The sequence below is a fragment of the Penicillium canariense genome, assembly GCF_028826845.1.
Source record: "Penicillium canariense strain IBT 26290 chromosome Unknown utg000001l_segment0_segment0, whole genome shotgun sequence".
NCBI classification, from domain to species: Eukaryota; Fungi; Ascomycota; class Eurotiomycetes; order Eurotiales; family Aspergillaceae; genus Penicillium; species Penicillium canariense.
Genome location: NW_026622728.1, coordinates 2,622,200 through 2,641,511, shown reverse-complemented (window position 1 = coordinate 2,641,511; position 19,312 = coordinate 2,622,200). Strand labels below are relative to the sequence as shown.

Sequence of the window (19,312 nt, the reverse complement as noted above, 5' to 3'; positions counted from 1 at the left end):
ATCGCCACCTCGCAGCATAGGTCGAGCATAATTGGTCATGTTGGCTTGGTTCGTAATAATCCCGGGCATCCGCTTCTACTATAAAATGCAGCGGCAGGACATGGCTATTTCACTTTCCGAGATCCCCTTGTCTTTAAAATGCTCATCCTAGCCTATGTCCTCACAACATGACCCCCTACCAGATTACGGTTGGGCTTGTGGCACCATCTAGATGTTCTTTATAATAGAATCAGATTTCTGTCTGGGATCTCCAGTGCCGTCAATCATCCAAACAAGTAACCGCAATCCGGCGAAGGGTTTACAAAATCACCCCACCAGATATCTCCGTTGGGATTCTCGTCTACTGCTGCCCACACGGTTTCCAAGAGCTCCATCGCGGTCTGATTAAGCCAAATGCCAGATCTCTTTTTCCACCTCTCGCAGAAATCCACAGCAATGCGACGGAAACGAAATGACTCCATCTCGCTGGCTGCCAGGAAAAGCGGCAACAGGGCTTGCTTCTGTTTGTTGGAATCTGCAGGAATATCGTGAACGAGCCACATGATTTCTTCGGCGAGCACGCGAGCCTTCCGTCTCGCCGCTTCACCGCGATGGAACACTCTAGTGCAGTAGAGAAGTAGACCCAACCTCCAGCAATCTGTCAGTGCCGCAATATCCTTATCAGTGGTTCCCTGCTCGGTCTCGAAGCGGGCGAGCCAGAGTTTCATCTCCAGGCCGGCCACATGGCCCTCTGAGAGTGAAGACGCATGTGCTGCGGCTTCGGCTATCTCGTACATGTGCGGAAACGCTGCATCCGGGAAGCCGTTGAGTGCAAGAAAGCTCCACTGCGACTCACTCTTCCACGATAAAACACACTCAATGTATTCTCGTGGGAAGACGGGCTGTCTCCTCGACAGTAGAGCAATGATTGTGTCGTACCAAACCAATTGCGCGATTTGAGCTCGAAGATGCATATCGCCATTTCCAAGCTGAATGCCCCCAGCTGCTTCAATCATTCTGTGGACTCCCTGAAGGTGAACAATCCAATTTCCAAATGCGGACTCAGTGTAATCGATTCCAATCAGTATCAGTGACGCTGAGATTCCCACTTCTAGTGGCACCATGCCGATTGATTGTGCAAAGGAAGACAACGCTTTATCTTTGAGCTCCAGCACCGAGAGGCTCTCCCGGGTGTCTTCTAGGTGGGATCGATGCCTGATTGCCAGCGCTCGTACCGCGTCGAGGAGGAAGGGCGCTTGCTCGATCTGGGGAATGCAGGCTTGCCACGGGTTGGCCTTGATATCGTAGGTCAGAGTGACCGGACTGAACGTCCACGTGAAAAAGGCAATCTGCTCGAGGGTGGAGAACGGAAGCTGAAAGTAGTCGGGCTGGTGACTGTACAGCACTGGACCAAGCTCTAACCCCGGCTTATATCTCCGTTCCGGACTTGACCCTGCGTCAGGCGTCGATGACGGCATTTCTGCTGAGTCTTCCTGTGTGTGGGGGGACGGTGTCTTGTGCGTCCTCTTGCGCTTTGTCTCTCGTCTCCCATCTTCTTGCACGAATGAAAATCTTATTGTATCAGTAGAACCTCCATAGTCCTCAGGGCTGGTGGCTTTGGTCTGTCTAGGTCTCTGGGGCCGAGTCTTCCGCCGTTGGTCTTGCCATTGCAGCTTCTGTGCAAATCCGCCGCATACTATTCCTCGAGCTGTGCACGCATCGCACCGAGGTCTTCTTCGATCGCAGCGCTGAGACAAAGATTGGCACGTATGGCAGTCGGACTTCGCCCAGCCCAGAGAGTTTGTTCGGTGCGCCGTTGGCGGCTTGAAGAGGGCTGGGGAGCCTGAGGCCGAGGTGCTTGTGGCAATTGAAGCCATTGTCCAGTCGCATCGGCCGGTAGAAAACATGGACAAGAATTACAATCCAGCTGTGAGATGACAAAAATTAACACGTTTGCTGCTAGCCGGGTCGTGTAAAGGTAAGAGATACTGTTGAAATATCGTCAATGAAACTTGCTCAATCCTCCGGCATTGACTGGGGAGAAAGGAAGACCAGAAGGGTCCTAGGTGTGTTGTTCGGTCTTGGTGCTGAATATACGCAAACCAGCTAGATAAGAGGGGACGTTTTAGCGTGTTCTAGGCCTCCAATGCCGTGATTATAGCTCGGCTCAACCCATAACGTGATGATAAGGCCGATAAGGAAAATCATCCCTCAATCTAGAGACTACTCGGCTCGGCTCAGATCGATAAGTTGTTCCGTCCCCACATGACCTGAGTCGACCCACTTTCCAAACTTAGCCTCACACACACCCTTACGCATTGTTAGCAACTACAGTATGACCAGGGACTCGGCGAACACATCGACGGGAGATACAAAAATGAGGGTCCCCCGTTAAATGCATAGACCGAGTCGTCGTAAGCTCTCCAGCAATCTCGCTGTATGAAAATTCGATTTAGGAGGAGTCTCCCCTTGTATCTTTAGCTTCTAGCTCTATATGTGCAGAACCACGTCCAATACTTTTATGACCTGGCACTTATTGCCCATTCAACTTTATTCTCCTTTAATTGTCTTTGCAGAAGTAGCAATCTCTTCTGGGTGTTCACCCAGCCTCGACAAGGGCCCCGCCTCTGGAAGATCTTTACCGTGGATAACGGGAATGCCTTGCAAAATTTCGCTGCGTGCTTCATTCAGCAGGTCCAAGTTGATTGACGGCCCTTTGAAAACGTGGCGTTGTAGGACAAACCAGGCAATGAGAATAAAGTTACCAAGGCCAGCGATAACCACACTATGGCACCATGTTAATGAATCTTCGCCATTATGCTACCAAGCAGATTAAAAGGGCATGCACACCTAATCCAGTTCATATTCTCCACCGTGACCGGATAGGTAGTAGGAAAACAGTATAGAATGTCGACAAATGCAACCCACACGCAAGACAGGACATTAAGCGGCAGGCCGAACTTTCCAAGGTTCAGATGGCGGGCGGGTAGGATTTTCTCACGTCCACGCCAGGCTAGGATTCCTTGGGGGATAACATACGACGTTGTCATAAACACGATTGAGGCTCCGACCTGGGAAACATCAGCACATGCTTGCTCTGAGTACTCAGTGGGGCTCACCATGGACGAGAAGGCCGCAGAAGAACCAAGGAATATCAGCCCGTAGAGCTTACAAAATGTTAACACTTTAGCTTTTGACTTCGAGAAGGTGCCATACCGTCACGAAGGTTCCAGAAGCGCATGCCGCATTCAGAGGCATGTTGAACTGCGGGTGGATTTGCTTCCACCATCGGGAGAGGGGAAAGCAATTGTTGCGTGAGGCGGACCACAGCTGTCTGCTGGAGCTAGTGATATTTGCACAAGCAGCCCCGAAGAGACACAGTGCGAAGCCAGCCATGAGCACCACCGTTGCAGTTTTACTGCTCGTTGCTTGGTAGTAAGCTTCAATGATAGGAAGGCCAGTGCGGGTGCTGATAATGGCGTCGATGTCGGTGATGACGAGACTGAGAGAGATTGCAAACGGGAGGGCTCATACGGTTAGAGTAAATTTCGAACTACCTCCGGCGTCTCTACTTACTAGTGATGAACCCGATAAGAACAGGATATATCTATGTGAGGTTAGCAAATTCACCCACACGTTGATTTATGAGCACCTACAATCACCTTGGGCACATTGACGGTAGGTTTGGGAATTTCCTCGCAGAGATGAGCTCCGCAGTCAACACCCAAATATCCGTAGAGACTGTTGAGTATGCAGAGCAAGAAGGCGAATCCATCATTCGGCCAGCCTGTGGAATTTGTCATGTCCGTAAACACACGCTGTGCTGACTGATAGCCGGGCGAAGCGCATGCAAGTAGAGTCACGATAGATGCCACAAGCAAAACGAGAGAAAAATACACTTAGAAAACGGTCAGCGATGATTTGAGGCTCATACAGCGAAGCGTACGAACTGATGAAATTGTTCCACAGAGGAAGCAGTCGAGAGCCACAAATGTTTAGGCCAACGGCCATCCAAGTGATAAACACGAAGACAATATAGATATGCCAGTTCTCGATGATATAGTCTTCCCAGCACAGAGCGGCACAGCCAAGGACCATCGCGGCGATGAAATTGGTGACGCTTGCCAGTCCCAACCACCATCCGAATGTGCTGATAGAGGCGGCGCTGATTAATGCTTTCAGTTAGCCACCCAATCTCTGTATACGTACACCAAGCATTTGGATCAAATGCTGCTCTGGCTCGAGGGTGGTTTGTAGAAACTCACATGTAAGATGCAAACGGGGCCCATTCGGGGCTCGAGACGACATAAGACCAGTAATACTGTGACCCTGCAACTGGGTAGGCAGATGATAATTCTGCCATGCCGGTTGCAGTGACTAAGGTCATCAGGCCGGCAATAAACAACGTCCAGATGGAACCCGCCGACGAAGCTTCGGTAAAGCCAGTGCCAAAGGCGCTACCAAATCCATTCCATGTGGCCAGCAAGGCATAGCTCATACTCATGAGACTCAATGTGGTGAACTGTCGGGGCATCTCCCGAGAATAACCCTGCGCTTCGAGCTCCAGATCGTCGACGTTAACATCGTCCGTCGACGCTGGTGCCGGGGTCGGGGCCAGGGCCGGTTGCTTGAAGCTGGAGGGAGTTGACATTGCGATACTGTGTAAATTTGTCACTGTGAAAGTATAACGAGAGTGCCCGTTGCTCTAGAATATGATAGATAGATCTGCTTTTTATACAAGGGTGCAGCCCCATATACGGCGAGCAGTACCGTATAACGTGGTCATCATGAGCACTAGACGTAATCAGCGGGCTCTATGAAACAAACTGGGGAGTATCGTGCTCGATTGGCGTTTGGGTTTGAACTATCTGACCCAGGATTAGTCCCAAGAGATGAGGACACTCCTCCGTAATCGCTGCAATTCTTTGATTGTTTGGTCATTTGATCGAGTAAGATGATCAGAAAGAACACTAACTACTTTCGTACATCAAAGCTCTAACCTGTTTGGGACCCAACTATTTAACTCTCTTACCCTTTTGGGCTCCAATATCTATCCTACCTTTTAGGTCCTGTGGGGCGGGTCCTGTGGGGCTGGTCATTCTTTCATCCCTTTACCGATGGCCAATTTATCACGGGCATTCTCTCTTTCCAAATCGAACAAAATTCATACTCTACTTGATAATCGATTAGCTGAGGTTCGTGGTCTAGTGTGCTCCAGAACAGGAAACAAAGAGCTCAACCGAAAGAAGACTAAATCTCCAGGGCAATGAGCTGAACTCTGCGGCTTTGTCTCCCTTGCAGAAAGGTATATTGTACCTCCAAAAGTCTCACCTATTCTTCAATGAGCTTTATTTCTACATTTGTGGGATCTTAATTGTTTTTGAAACGTGATCAGGCTTCAGCCATGGCACCTGCAACCAACAGCGATGTAATCGACGCCAGCTCGAGCGGACCTTTTAAACAGGTCCGTTCATCAAAATCGGCAATTCCCAGTGTTCAAGAGTTTGAATACTCCACCGCGACTGTCAACGATATTGTCAATGCACTCAAGATCACTGGAGGAGTCATTGTGCGCAACTTTTTGGGTAGGGAGGAGATCGATCGCATAATGGAGGATGTAAATCCCTACCTAGATGCGGACAAGCCTTGGGCAGATGGTAAAGCAACTCAGCGACTAGCTAGATTTATATGTGTTTTTGACGCTTTATTTTCAGGAGACTTCTTTCCCCAAGAAACTCGACGTGCCTATGGCATGATGGGCAAATCTCCCACCTTCGCCACATCCATCGTCGGAAATCCTCTCTGGCTGAGTGTTAGCGATGCCTTGCTCACTAGCCACATTAAATACAATTGGGTCAGTCAACTATCGGTACCCCGAGGACATGATTAACAGCCCTTTAGGTTGGCGATAAAGTCGAAGAGAGCACCAGCCTTCCTCAGCTTCACAATACCATCGTTTTCCGCATTGGACCTGGCGCAAGAGCACAGCCTCTTCATCGCGACGATGCCCCTCATCATCCTGATCACAGAGCTGTTGCCGAGCACACTCTTGGTAGAGATTGTGGTATTGGTCTGTTCGTAGCTGGTACTCGAACTACAAAAGCGAACGGTACGGCCATGAGCACATGGATTTGAGGTGGTTACTAACTGCGTTATATAAAGGTGCCACCAGGTTCATTCCAGGATCCCATCTTTGGGACTACCGCGAAGGACCCCCGAACGAAGCACAAACTGTTCAAGCAGAACTCAATACTGGCGATGCATTTATGATGCTCTCGGGATGCTTCCATGGCGGCTCCGCAAATACGACGGAGGATGAGTACCGCGTTCTTTTGTCAACGTTCAACTGCAGAGGCTGGCTGAGGCAGGAAGAGAATCAATACCTGGCGAACAGCATTGATTCAGTCAGAGGACTTCCTCCAGCCTTACAGGAACGGATGGGATATGGGCTCAGTAAGCCATTCATGGGCTGGGTGGATCTTAAGAGCCCAATGTTGATGCTTCACCCTGACGAGCCAAAGTACAAGATGGGTCTCCTGTAAATAGCCCAGCTAGCTCACATGTTTCTAATACATGCTCATATCCCTGTTATATACATCCGTCATTAGGTTCCAAGTAGTCGAATCTGAGCCTAGCCGAGCAAGCTGAAATTACGGCGATGAAATCCACATTCAATAGTCGCTGGACAAATATGTTAGCTGACCTGACCTATGTCACATTATCATTGGCTTTGGAATCTACATAAATAATTATGCTCCCATCTGTCATAGGTAGGCCCTTGAGAACCCCTTTCATAACATTCCCTATCAGCCTTGCGACGTTGTTGTTATATTCGTCCCAGCCAAGAAAGGACAGCCAATTGATGCTTCCGACCAAGAAAATTCATCCCCCACCACTGCTGACATAGTAGGTCATATCAGGTCTTATGAGGCCTGTCTATATCCCAAGAGTATTCAGTATGGGAAAAGCCACGCCTTCGGGCACGATGCGAAGGTCGTCCAAGTGACCAGTGCCGCTCGCCAGAACTTTGACACAGGCGGGGCTTCCGATGCTGAAATCAAACCAATCAATCTCGTCACCGCTTACGCCTCTTCCTGGCCCTTTGACACCGATAAGCTCATCTTTCCCAATGCCTTCGAAGATCCAGGAAACCGTGTCATCCGACTTGCTCAACGTTTAAAGGGCACGCCTGGAGCAACTCCCTCGGCGCAGAAGCCCACGCCAAACAATACATTACATGCCATGCCTCTTGATCTCCATAAGGATCCTTGCTATCAGTTGTGTTGCCAATTCGCTCACCACCGGTAAAGGTCTATCAGCGCACACCTGGTCTCCTCGGCGAACTTCTGATCGGCGCATTCGCCTTTGAACAACTGTAGACGATACCCATTAGAATCCGTTGCCACCGAGACACATGAGATTACCCCCTTGTTTCACATAAGCGATGTATGGTTTGTTCGACTGCGGGCTCGACCCTGGCGGGACAGATATCGGCAAAATGGAGACACAGGCTGAACTAAAGTTGTTTCCTCAATTCCCAAATAGGAAAGAGAGCTCGGCCATTGCCCAAACCGTCTCTCCTGCTACAATAGGCTAGGCTAGCAAGCGGCCAACCAATAAATCACTAGCTTTTCGGTGTGGATCCACTCCACCTGTTCTGCCCCACCACAGTCCAATTTAAGACACGAAGAGTCGACCATGTCCTATAACAACACGAATGTTTATTTCGCATTCTGAAAACTAGCAACTCACCATGGCGAATACGGAGAAGAGCACGGAAGCAATCGCGCGTGCTAAGACACTGGCAAACACGCCATGGTGCGACGACTACGAAAAGATGATCTCTGGGATGATGTTTGGACACCTCGGCTTCTTTATTGAACGACTGCTAACAAATATGGAACAGATACGATTCATTTGTTCCTGAGCTTCTAGCCGGCCGATTACGCGCGCGTAAGCTTGTCAACAAGTATAATTCGCACCTGCCAGATGATGCGACCGACGAATCCTTAGCTGCAGACCGGAATGAGATGCTAAAGGAGCTCATCGGGCACATTGGTGAAAGGGTGGACATTGACCCTCCTTTCCGAGTTGACTACGGGTGCAACATATCTATTGGGAATGACTTTTACGCAAACTTCAAGTGAGTCTTGTGTGGGCATGAGTCCCAATGTCGGAAGCTAACAAATGAGTGCAGCATGGTCATCTTGGACTGCGCAATTGTTAGTATTGGGGATCGAACGAAGTTTGGCCCAGGAGTGAGCATTTATGCTGCTACACATCCAACCGCGGTCCAGGGGAGACGAGACCTTACAGACTACTCGAAAGAGGTCAAAATTGGGAGCGATTGCTGGATTGGAGGGAATACAGTGATCCTGCCGGGCGTGACAATAGGTGACGGAGTCACAGTTGGAGCCAATTCCGTGGTGACTAGAAATATTTCAAGCTATTCAATTGCTGTTGGATCACCTGCGAGAGTGATAAAAGGGGTTGAGCCTGTTTTGGAGATTCGGGACGTCTAAATCGAAAGGCTTCATGCTCACTCAGCACTGCTCGATGGCACACGCCGGCGGACAGCTCAGATTTGTCTCTTGTCGAAACAGAATCTAAATCACTGCGACAGCTGCTCAAACCTCAATTTATTGATAAGCATCAAGACAGCGAAAGACAGCGACTCGTGAACACCTGGAGATGCTCCCAGAGGAGAGATGGGGTACCAGTAGGATAACGGCTACCCGGGTGGCACCCAGCAGCCACCCGACTACTGGCCACACATAAGGCACATGCCAACGTCGTATATTATTATTATTGATTCCGATTATAGTTGATGCTTAGCACTATATCTCTCTAGTGTTTATTATCGATATATATATATTGGTAGTAAGGCCAAGAATACTTCTAAGGTTCTACTTATAATGAGACTGAAGCTAAGGTAAAGGTGGATCCTGTCGCACAAATTAGGGACATAATACCGCTAGACTAAAAATACTCCATGGGCTATATTCTTAGTCTATATGGTTTTGCATATTTCGATAGATCCCTGTGACCCCTATACTTCATAGTCTTTAAGGGTAATCTTAAGCCTCCTTAGGTTGATTTCGAGCACATACGACCATAGGGTGTGGAAAACAGGGCTTCCCGTCCGCTCAGCCGTACTTAAGCCACACGCCGGTCAGTTAGTAGTATGGTGGGTGACCACATGCGAATCCTGACTGTTGTATGTTTTTATTTCTTTTTTCTTTTTGGCTTGTTCATTCATTAATGATGAGGCGAGGGCTTGTTGCACTGTCTTCCAGCCTATTCATCCCAGTTACCTGGATCATCTGTAAGGCCTGAATCGTTGATTGTTTAACTCGTCTAACCTACCTTGCTTTGTAAAGAGGCACATGCGTGACCACTGTAACGGAAGAAGCATGCTTACAATGATCCGGGATCTCTATATACATATGTATTTCCCTCTCGGAGTTTATTACCCAAATCTCCCACATGAACATTTCGAAATAGGCTATCGATCCTGTAAAACATATGTGTACTTAGATGTCACGACATAACGAGTTCTATTTCCTTTCAACACGCTATTGGTGTCCCACCCTATGCCTAACGAACTAGCATTCAGATTTGAAACAAAAAGCTGAGTACAGAAGACAGTTACTCATGACAATTAGAAAAAGCCCTCCAGGGAACAGGTACTGCCCTTTGTGTTATCTCTCCTGTTTTCAACATGATCCGACTACGTGGTATGCAGTGAGGGTTTGTATGTGTCTAGTATCGACTTCCACCGAGGGGAACCCAGGAGAAGCGAATTAGGAACCTCTCGCTCAATATACTGCAGAATTAAAGTCAGTCATTATTCATAGTTTGAGCAACAGATAGCGACTGAAAAACCCACATCACGGTATTTACCCTCCATTCTCATTCTCAGGAAGCACTTAAATGGCATTGTATCTTTGGTGAAGTACTCAAACAAATCTTTCCCGAGAGAGCGTTTGTCAGGCATCAAGACAGCCGTTAAAGTCTCCAGAGTAATTGCCCACCCGCCATGGTTTTCCAACCCCAATGCCCCACATAGTAGCCCGACGTGGTTCTGAAGAAGTGAATGATGTACCTTGCTCCAGACATTCTGCAAATTATCCGTCAAGGTGGCTGACCCGGATGGCAGTGAATCAAATGCCACGCCATGATCTCGCAACGTCGGAACATGCATTCTGATACCCCCGAAATCACGCACAGCAAATCCTTTAATTCGGCCTGTCTGGAGGCAAATACGGGCCACAAGATTCTGCCCGTGGCCTTCCAGTCCGATTCCATACTGAACCAACGGGGGAAGGACAAGCTGAAATAGAACTGTAACGTATCTGTCGGTACGGGAATTAGCATCATTCTGGTCTAATCCATGACTGAACATGACACTTACCTTTGAAACCATTCTTTTTTCTGGGAGATTGTCTCCAGTCCGTACAAAATCTCCGCATATGTACGAATCTGTCCGCAAGGCTTCTGGGCCAATGCTGCCGCAATGATAAGAGTTTCGTCGTTTGCCTGTGCTCTAACCTCCAAGCTATCTCGCAAAATGCAAGAAAGATGCCGCGCGTCGTTGAAATCGTCCTGGCTGCCTGATATAGCCGCTACCTCTCGGAAAACCCAGAGATCATTTGGAAGCAGTCTCTCCAAGAGTTTGGTTTGAACCGGACCGCCACAGGTTGTCCAAGGCGTGATAGTTCGCAGAGCGGAAGTTATTTGGCAAGCCAATGAGAGCTTCAAGTGGTACTTGAATTCCAAATATGGCCGGAGAGTAAGAGTACGCATTGATGCCTGAGCGTCGGCACAATCCATAGTTAGCTTTAGAACGATGGTGGCCGGGAATCTCTGTTGAATAGAGGGTAATTGCTGAGCGAGACAAGGGACAATCACTCTGTCGCTAATTGTATTTGGTATCTCAAGATTTTCTAGGAGTGGTTGCAGTTCTTGCTCAAAAGGGCCTGTAATACGGAGATTGGCGCGCGGAACAGAAACAAATGCAAGACTTGGCGTGAGCATCCCGGGGATATCCTCGGGGGTGATTTGTCTCAGTGGCGCTTGAGCATAGCACAATCGGTGGTACTGCCAATGCAAGGATCAGAATTTAGCTTAGCAAGTTGGTTGGCATCTCAGCAGCCGTACAGGATGACTCGGATGGCCGTAGATCAAAGTGCGTTCCCAGTCCGCAGGCCTATCTGTTAGGCTTAATAATGGCTGGTGATGGCTAATCTCTAGCCATTTTGCTGAGTACAGTTAATACGACGAAAGATAATTGACATCGACACCATCTTACCTTGATTGTCTGCTGAATTGCGTAACTCTCGAACGATCTCATCCAGTACTGTCTCACTGGCGGTATCGCCGAATGAAGTACTCAGAAATTCAAATAGTGTCCCTGGATCCAACTCTCCATCATCGGTACCCGCAATAGTCACAGGTGGTTGTAAGCTATCTGGTCGTACAACAGACACCACGCGATCGTCTCTCGTCTCAATTATAGTGCCGGCCTTGATTGCTACCTTGACCAAGCTTCCATCTTGGGGTGTACTCTGTATGCACATCATCTGTGACCCACTGGGCGCAGTTACTTCGAGCTTTGCAGAAACTAGTCCTTCATTGACAATCTCTGCAAGAAGACGCTTCGTTGTTTCAAATGACGCTTGGTCGTGCCCGGAGAGGATGGTCATATTGGCTGTTGAAATTGTTGCGAATTCCACTCGATTAAAGAGAAATATCAACTTCCCCGCATGGCAATGTTTTTCTCCTTGAGTAACCTCGGCTAATTCCAGGGGGTATTTTTGCTTTATCACCATGCAGTATTATGTACAGCTGCCGCGATTGGCTACTTCCGTCTCACCTATTCTAGGGGCGGGGCTCTAATGCCAGCTAAGCTTGCAGCTTCTATCGTCATGTTTGCCATGAACTGTAGGCCCGTGTTCTCTCCACCGTATCGATAGGTCACTTTCACTGAACTTCAGTACACCATCATACTGTATTGTCAAGAAAGTTAAACCGGACCAAACGCCAGCACACTCATGTAATATGTATCAGCATCAATCAAAATGCAGGATAAGTAGGATGGATGCCGGGAGATATAACTATAAAATATTGACTCTTTTCGTGCGCTCAGACAACTTTTTTGGGTCTCCCCGACCCCCGTCTCTATACTGTGGTACCCCATTCGGATACGGTCATGGCACAATCATTCGAGCACATCCCTTACTTTCCAAATCTCAACGAGCACGAAACTCAGTTATTCGACCGTTCACAGGGAAGGCTCATAGAGAGAATCCTTCCGCATGGGTTTCCTCAGAGACTGACCTCAGATATGGCTTGGGAAGGGGATAATATCTCTATGGATCACACTGCAGGTGGTGAGACTCCGTACCTGCTAATTCTACAAGATCCGCAGCTGCTTGAGATCGATGCAGCGCTCAGACACTTTCAAAGTCAGTCAGCCACACTCGTCACTGTTCTTCTTTACGTTCACCGCTAAGTAGTATTCTACAGCAGAAATGAATCGGCCAATGGAGACTCTGAACTCGTCAACATTCCCTCTGCCATGTTTGCATTCAATCCTCAGATCTGCGTCAGACAATCTGCATTCAGGGTATGGTTTCATTCTTATTCGAGGAGTTCCAGTGGAACGCTATTCTCGCAAAGAGAACATGATAATTTATGTCGGCATTTCTTCCCACATCGCCGCTATCCGCGGTCGGCAAGACCATCAGTTTGAGGGGCAGCCAGCGGACGTGATGTTGGCCCACATAACCGACATGCGACGTCCGGGGAGCATGCAAAACTTTGCGCTAGCAGCGTATTCAGACGGTGAAGTGGTATATCACACAGATGTGGGGGATATTGTATCCCTCTTCGTTCTAAGCGAGCCCTTAAATGGCGGTGAAAGTCTGCTCGCGAGCGCATGGACATTGTACAATGCTCTGGCGGAGACCCGCCCCGATCTGATCCGCGTATTAGCGGAGGACTGGCCAATACCTAGGTGTGCAGAAATCCGTGACCAGAACTGACCCTTCAAGGGAACTGACAAGATTGCTGATATGTCATTCGACCTGTACCGCCAGCGCACGGCAGCCCGATCTGGTCACTCACCGACCGCTGCTGTTCTACCAACCAGCTTGCGATAAAGCCCCGGAACGAGTGATCTTGCAGTTCTCTCGACGCTCATTCTCTGGATATGGTGCTCACTCCCAGACGAATATGCTAACTCCTATTCAGGTAGAGGCACTTGATGCTCTCCACTTTCTTGCAGAAAAGTTTCATGTTGCCATGAAGCTGGAGAAAGGCGATATGCAATTCATCAATAACCTAAGTATGGTACATGCTCGAAACAGCTATGTCGACGATTCAGAAAATCGGTAAGTTGGCATTGGTGGTGAAATATGTCCTGGAGATTGGCTAATTTCAAATCGTCGGAAGTCGTCACCTGGTACGCTTGTGGCTTCGTGATCCCCAAAACTCATGGGCCACACCGCCGTCACTGCGCGCTCGCTCCGATCGTATTTTTGACGAAGGCTTTCAGAAAGGTCCACAGGTATTTCCTATGGACCCGGTCCCTAGATCGGTGGGGAAGGTCAGAGAAGATTGAAATCAACATTTCAGATATTACTACCTCGACTTATATCGTTAGTAAGTTCATGGACTGTCTGCAATGAATAATCGTGCTTCTTTGGCACTAACTCATCCATGTACTGGGGTTGGCGCAAATGTTCCTTGGTCCACGGCCTAAAGTTTCTAAGTTTGTTTTCACGAGCAGAGAATTATAAACTATCACATTTTTGAAAACTACTCAAGTGCTGAAACCTATTGGTGCATATCAACATGCGCGGGCGGGTTAGCTTGAGAGCTGTTTTGGCCTTTAGGTACCTAAACGAACGTGAGCCTACGTATGTATCTCATGTTGAAGTACCTAAATCTAGTCGTGGATACATTGGTGCCATTCAAGATTGTCCTAATTTAAGCAAACACAATTCCGGATGCCTGATCTGTATTTTTCTTTTCTTGAGGGTTTCCTTAGCCTGTCTTGAACTAAGCACGCTATGAAGTGGTTATGTATCCATGGCACAGGGTCGTCTGCTACCATCTTTCAGGACCAACTGGGTAGGTGTTGCCTGGTCAAGAATATCTCTCAGTACAGATAATTTAACCTTGAAATTGTAGCGGCTATCACCGCCCACTTACAACCATCAAAGCACGGGTTTCATTTCATCAACGGCCCTTTCGCTTCTAATCCAGCCGCCGGCCTTGATCTCCGGTATCCGGACGGTCCCTATTACACATGGTGGCAGAAGGCAACCGTGGGTGATATTCGAGCTGCCTGTCAGCGATTTCATAATTATTTGATCGAAAACAATGATGATCCATATGACGGAATGGTATGCTTTTCGCGAGGTTGCCTCCTGATCGCCAGTTACATCTGGTTTCATCAGACGGAAAGACCAACCGAGCCATTACCTTTCAGAGCCGTTGTATTTTTTTGCGGCGGACCAGTCTTGCCGGTGCTAGAAGAGTTAGGAATGAGCATTTCCGACGAAGCTCGCGAGTGGGATAGGAAGACCAAGTTAGCTCTCCGTCAACGTGCATCCAAGGAATCGATCCTAAAATGGGGGAAAGACCGATGGATCACTCCCGCAGGGAATGGTGATACTGACCTGCATTTGGATCCGTCGGCTCCAATCGATCCTACACGTGTATTCGGACTGGATACCACGCATATGCCCCATCATCTCCGGATTGGAATTCCAACGCTCCATGTTTATGGGCGAGTTGATCCTCGGTTGCCCGCGTCACTACAACTAGTCTATTTATCAGCTCCTACCAAACGATTGATATATCAGCACGAGGGAGGCCATAATATTCCACGGAGCTCTACGGGAGCGGAAGGAATTGCACAGTTGATAGATGAATGTGGTGAGATAGTGGTGGGATCGGATTCACAATGAGAATCGTAACAAGCTTCTTTTGCTCGAATCCAAAATTTTTGAATTAAATCCATCTGGTTGGAAATAGAGCTTAGTCTATTCGGAAAAGCATGGTAAGGGATTCTCCATACTATCGCGCGTCGTGGTCGATTCTCACAACTAATTTCCCTTTAAATTCCTTTCTCTATATTCTATTTGACGTTCCTAAACTATCACATACGACCATAGGGTGTGGAGAACAGGGCTTCCCGTCCGCTCAGCCGTACTTAAGCCACACGCCGGCCAGTTAGTAGTATGGTGGGTGACCACATGCGAATCCTGGCTGTTGTATGTATTTTTGGCTTCTAGTTCATTACTCTTTTTCTTTTCTACAGTACTAGACTCTACCCGTTCATTCACCTCGCGCGGTGTGGTCAGCACCGATGGTCAATAATGGTACATCTGCCTAATACACTCGTCAAGTGGATACCAGCTTGTCGGTCGCCCATCATAAATGGGTGCAAAATCAAGAATCCATGGCTTTTTTTGCATTGTCAGATCCATCCAGTCTAGCAAGACTTGCCGTAATGACACAAACTGCATGGATGTCACGTAAGAGGATCTTTAACCACTCTGGGTATAGCAAACATTGATTAAAAACTGTTATTCCAATATTTTGTATTCTGATTTGTGTCTAGATGTACATTGTCGTTCCGCTGTCTATACATGCATGGGTATCAAATCACACCTCCGTCTTCCTAGACCCATTCACTTCGTTCTCTGCCCTCTGCAGCATACTAGCTGCCAATTTATACGCGTCATCTTTCGCCTTGCACTGCGATGTGCCTCGGACTGCTTCCTTATCCCACCCATGGGCACAGCCGTCCATCCTGTTGCAAACCACTACCTTCTTCTCCACACTGCGAATTTTGTCCGCCAGCCTCTCTGCCTCGATGGCAAAAGGATCCTGGGGGGCAGTCATGATCAGGACGTTGGGAGGGAAATTTCCGGCATCAGCGAACAATGGCGAAAGACGATGGTAATTTGGATCCACTGATGTAAAGTTGAGGCATTTGTGACACAGATGGGACAAGGTCGGGAAGATCTTTCGCATAATAAAGTTGGACGGATCTGCTTGGGGCTTTTGCGGAGTCGGGAGAGCCATATCAACTGGGCCATAAAAAGACATGACCGTGAGAAAAACATTCGTACCATCTTTTTGACAGAAAGGCGATGACGAAGATAACACCGCCAGGGCAATATTGGCCCCTGCACTGAATCCGGAGAGGGAGAGAGAGTGAATATCGAAGCTCTCTGGCTGTGATCGCACCCATGTCACGACATCCTCGGCATCATTGAAAGCCGCCGGGAAGGGATTTTCCGGTGCAAGACGGTACTGCACATCAATTACAGTGTAATTGGTCCAGTCTGCGATGAATCGGCAGTATTCATCGTCTGATCCAAAGGTGTGAAGCACAAAGCCGCTGCCACAAAAGTTAATCAGGACAGGACTAGGTTGTTTCTGTTTTCTCTCTAGCTGGTTGGTAGACGTGGGCTTTGATGGTTCGATCACAGTCCTGCGCCGGGATGAAGATTGTTTTATCTGGTTGGGGGTGAAGTTTCAGCCTAGGGCGAACGAGAGCACGGAGGAAGATTGCAATAGATTTGGAATGGACATAAGATACCCCCATGACCTCTGCCGTGGTGTTGGGCGTGAACCGGGGAGTGGCTTCAAGAACAGTGCAGTATAGGAATAGCGCTAATTTATTAATTTACCAATTTTAGACAGACTAGTATTTATCTTCAGCGGACATTTAGGATGAACGAGGAACCAGATAGCATGACGGCATTCCGTCGTGTAATACAGGATTATTTCGCGGAGTGACGGTCACACACATGCAGCTATGGCATCTCTGATTGGACAACCAAAAGCTCTCTCTCGATGCGAACGCGATCGACAAAATCAACAAAGACGGATGTCTTATCTTATGATTGCGAATGCTGTCAATGTCTAGCTAAGATGAAGCGATTGGGCACGTTGAAGGTGAAATCTTATGTTAATCTCGATTGACATCGCGGTTTACGTCATCGAGTAGGACCGCCTACATCTATATCGTGCGTCAACTTTTCATACCTCAACCTCAACGAAATAAGAATGGGGAGACTACCCCTAAAAGCGATCTAATGAATCCTCTAACTCTCTAAATGGTGGTTTCTGGGCTCGAACCAGAAAGTCGCGCTCCGTGTATCTAGAAAACGTGGAGTTCATTCTTCCCAGTTTTCAATATTTCTAGGAATTTGACTTCTTGACAGCCATCTCAAGCGGCTTCAAGTGGATTTTATTTGTTCTTTCTTCAGAAAATGTGCCAGAACATTCAATACTGGTGTGTTCAACTTGGGCCCAGCCGGCACCCCCGTGACTGGATGTTAGTGCTCAACCATCTTTCCGCCGACCATCTTGCCAGGATTTTGGTCGACCGCCGAGGCATATTTCCTTCTTTCCAGAGGGGAGAGCTGTCTAGTTCTCAATATTTCCTGTGACTTGATCTCGATCGCACTGCTGGCCGACAATACCATATGGCTAGCGATATGCTAGTTCATAGATCCGGCGCTCAATATCTTCATTTTTGTCATCCTGTTCTTTACTACCACGTATAGTTACTCTTCTAGACCAGACGTCTCTGTGGCGATATCAAACGTCTTGGGCTTTAGGTCCCTCCATGTTATACTCTGTGCCCGCGAGATACTGAAAGCGCATGAAAGCGGAGAGGAATTTGACAGGGGTGCTCGAGCAAGTTCAAGCCTGGCCTAGGCCCTGCAAGTGCAGTTGGAAGGACGCGGATCTGAGAAATGATTCGGATCTTCCCGAATAGGTGGTAGTACAAGATGCGCAAGAGCAACGAAAGAGGAGCCGATGCGACCAGGAAAACCTGCGGCTTGGACACACCTACCTGTTAGCGTAACGAGGGCTCTCAGGCCTGAATCTCTCACCGGAACTATGTAAATGTACAAAGACTCCCATTTGCGAATCTGCGCTTCAACATACCATAAACCCCTCATTTCCTTCAAGTTGGGTTGTCCGCTCGAATAAATATTCCTCCTTGTTGAGTCCCGCGCCACGAAAATAATCATGTCTTATTTCAAATATCATCTGCATTGCTGACAAATTTGCTATGGACTAAGTCATGACTCGAGTTGTTGCAAAAGACATGAAGGCACCCCACAACCGGGGACCTTGTGCTGACGGAAAATCCCAGCCTCTTGAAGGGTTGCCTCATTAAGAAGCTGTTTATACACGCCGGTCCCGAAGAGGCAGGAGTGCAACAAGAGAAACTGGAATCGTAATTCCAAAACTATGAGGTCCAAGTCGATCTGTCACTCGCGCTCCACTCGCCGAATAAGTTCAAGCTAATGTTTCAGCTTACCAGCCCTTGGGACCGCTCAGCTGTCCCCCATCCCGACCGTGTGGTCCGGCGCTAGACTAGTTCCGCTGCCTGCAAATCACAGGACGGCGCCTTCGAGAAAAATAATCAAAAAAGCAACGATGCGAAACCCCACCACGGACGAGCCCCCAATTGCTGACTTTCGGGAAAAGACTACCCGAAAATTAACCGTCTAAGGCGGCCCAGCTCGGGTAGGAATCCCTGAAATCGTTTTAGGGGCATAATTTTCTCAGCCACGGTGCCCAAGCTTCTGGAGAAAGAACCGACGAGCTGGGTGAGGAGGATCTGGTGGGAAATGGCGATCCTCGCATGTCTCCATCCGGCAGGAGGGGTCTCGTATACCAAGAGCAGCGCTCATTCCGGGCTGTCGCAAGTTCAGGCAAGGAGTCGCAACTGCAGCTCCGATAGGGGGATCAACAAGTACCTGTTACGGGTTGTATACTGTTTCCGGGGGTGATCCGGGTCTGAAACTGACCGGCACATTTTCGGCGCAGAGAGAACGGTAAGATTGCACTATTTGCCCTGGGTGGCTGTCCAGTGTGGTGCATGGCCCTTGCTCCAGCGTTCGCATCGGGGCCGGGGAGACCGGGGAGCGTTGAGCTCCCGAGTGATGTCGTGGGACGGTCTGCACCAGGAACTGTTGCGATAGCAACGGATTGCAGCGGCTCCTTCGGCATCCCAGCCGGCGTACGCCGTTGAGTACCGTAGCACAAGATGAGGATGCTTTCGCCTTTCAGATCGAGGCATCCTGCGTGATTTGCCAGCTGGGCAACCGTTGACCAAGGGATGATCAGCCGGACGATCTATGCTGCTTTTGGTCGCCCCCTTGTGAACTATTGTGAACCACCCCTTGGCAGGATCATTAATCATCTTCGGTTGCTCGGCCTTCTTGTGTGATAGGTAGAATATCGAAATATCAGGGGAAGTGGTTGGTAAAATCAGCAAGGTTTCTTT

The 19,312-nt window shown here is 48.6% G+C and overlaps 8 protein-coding genes across 8 annotated transcripts, besides 2 other annotated features; 3 read left to right on the top strand and 5 right to left on the bottom strand.

Moving 5' to 3' along the window:
* Positions 1–263: 263 nt before the first annotated feature.
* Positions 264–1,869, bottom strand: N7482_000918 (uncharacterized protein; the record flags this gene model as incomplete). Its single annotated transcript, XM_056683043.1, has 2 exons — positions 264–1,655; positions 1,705–1,869. The coding sequence occupies 2 exons, from the start codon at positions 1,867–1,869 to the stop codon at positions 264–266; spliced, it is 1,557 nt and encodes a 518-aa protein (XP_056546649.1).
* Positions 1,870–2,529: 660 nt separating this feature from the next.
* N7482_000917 (uncharacterized protein) lies at positions 2,530–4,630 on the bottom strand (the record flags this gene model as incomplete). The annotated part of the gene is made up of 8 exons (XM_056683042.1): positions 2,530–2,764; positions 2,830–3,050; positions 3,099–3,146; positions 3,196–3,506; positions 3,556–3,586; positions 3,636–3,877; positions 3,930–4,144; positions 4,245–4,630. The coding sequence occupies 8 exons, from the start codon at positions 4,628–4,630 to the stop codon at positions 2,530–2,532; spliced, it is 1,689 nt and encodes a 562-aa protein (XP_056546648.1).
* Positions 4,631–5,383: 753 nt separating this feature from the next.
* Positions 5,384–6,521, top strand: N7482_000916 (phytanoyl-CoA dioxygenase family protein; the record flags this gene model as incomplete). Its single annotated transcript, XM_056683041.1, has 3 exons — positions 5,384–5,833; positions 5,881–6,088; positions 6,142–6,521. 3 exons carry the CDS (start codon positions 5,384–5,386, stop codon positions 6,519–6,521), a joined length of 1,038 nt encoding a protein of 345 aa, XP_056546647.1.
* Positions 6,522–6,915: 394 nt separating this feature from the next.
* Positions 6,916–7,291, bottom strand: N7482_000915 (uncharacterized protein; the record flags this gene model as incomplete). Its single annotated transcript, XM_056683040.1, is given in 2 exon segments — positions 6,916–7,143; positions 7,154–7,291. Coding segments are annotated over 2 exon segments (366 nt in total), but the record flags the coding sequence as incomplete, so codon positions are not given.
* Positions 7,292–7,732: 441 nt separating this feature from the next.
* N7482_000914 (sugar O-acetyltransferase) lies at positions 7,733–8,501 on the top strand (the record flags this gene model as incomplete). The annotated part of the gene is made up of 3 exons (XM_056683039.1): positions 7,733–7,833; positions 7,886–8,122; positions 8,177–8,501. The coding sequence occupies 3 exons, from the start codon at positions 7,733–7,735 to the stop codon at positions 8,499–8,501; spliced, it is 663 nt and encodes a 220-aa protein (XP_056546645.1).
* A 1,208-nt stretch (positions 8,502–9,709) lies between these two features.
* On the bottom strand, positions 9,710–11,684 carry N7482_000913 (IucC family-domain-containing protein; the record flags this gene model as incomplete). Its single annotated transcript, XM_056683038.1, has 5 exons — positions 9,710–9,805; positions 9,869–10,334; positions 10,394–11,079; positions 11,140–11,192; positions 11,291–11,684. 5 exons carry the CDS (start codon positions 11,682–11,684, stop codon positions 9,710–9,712), a joined length of 1,695 nt encoding a protein of 564 aa, XP_056546644.1.
* Positions 11,685–12,190: 506 nt separating this feature from the next.
* Positions 12,191–13,603, top strand: N7482_000912 (TauD/TfdA family dioxygenase; the record flags this gene model as incomplete). The annotated part of the gene is made up of 4 exons (XM_056683037.1): positions 12,191–12,446; positions 12,508–12,997; positions 13,080–13,373; positions 13,435–13,603. The coding sequence occupies 4 exons, from the start codon at positions 12,191–12,193 to the stop codon at positions 13,601–13,603; spliced, it is 1,209 nt and encodes a 402-aa protein (XP_056546643.1).
* A 1,537-nt stretch (positions 13,604–15,140) lies between these two features.
* Positions 15,141–15,304: a sequence feature (Protein overlapping with rRNA (N7482_000911, KAJ5175034.1) was converted to a misc_feature.).
* An 86-nt stretch (positions 15,305–15,390) lies between these two features.
* Positions 15,391–15,424: a sequence feature (Protein overlapping with rRNA (N7482_000911, KAJ5175034.1) was converted to a misc_feature.).
* Positions 15,425–15,657: 233 nt separating this feature from the next.
* N7482_000910 (alpha/beta hydrolase) lies at positions 15,658–16,606 on the bottom strand (the record flags this gene model as incomplete). The annotated part of the gene is made up of 2 exons (XM_056683035.1): positions 15,658–16,518; positions 16,553–16,606. The coding sequence occupies 2 exons, from the start codon at positions 16,604–16,606 to the stop codon at positions 15,658–15,660; spliced, it is 915 nt and encodes a 304-aa protein (XP_056546641.1).
* Positions 16,607–19,312: the final 2,706 nt, after the last annotated feature.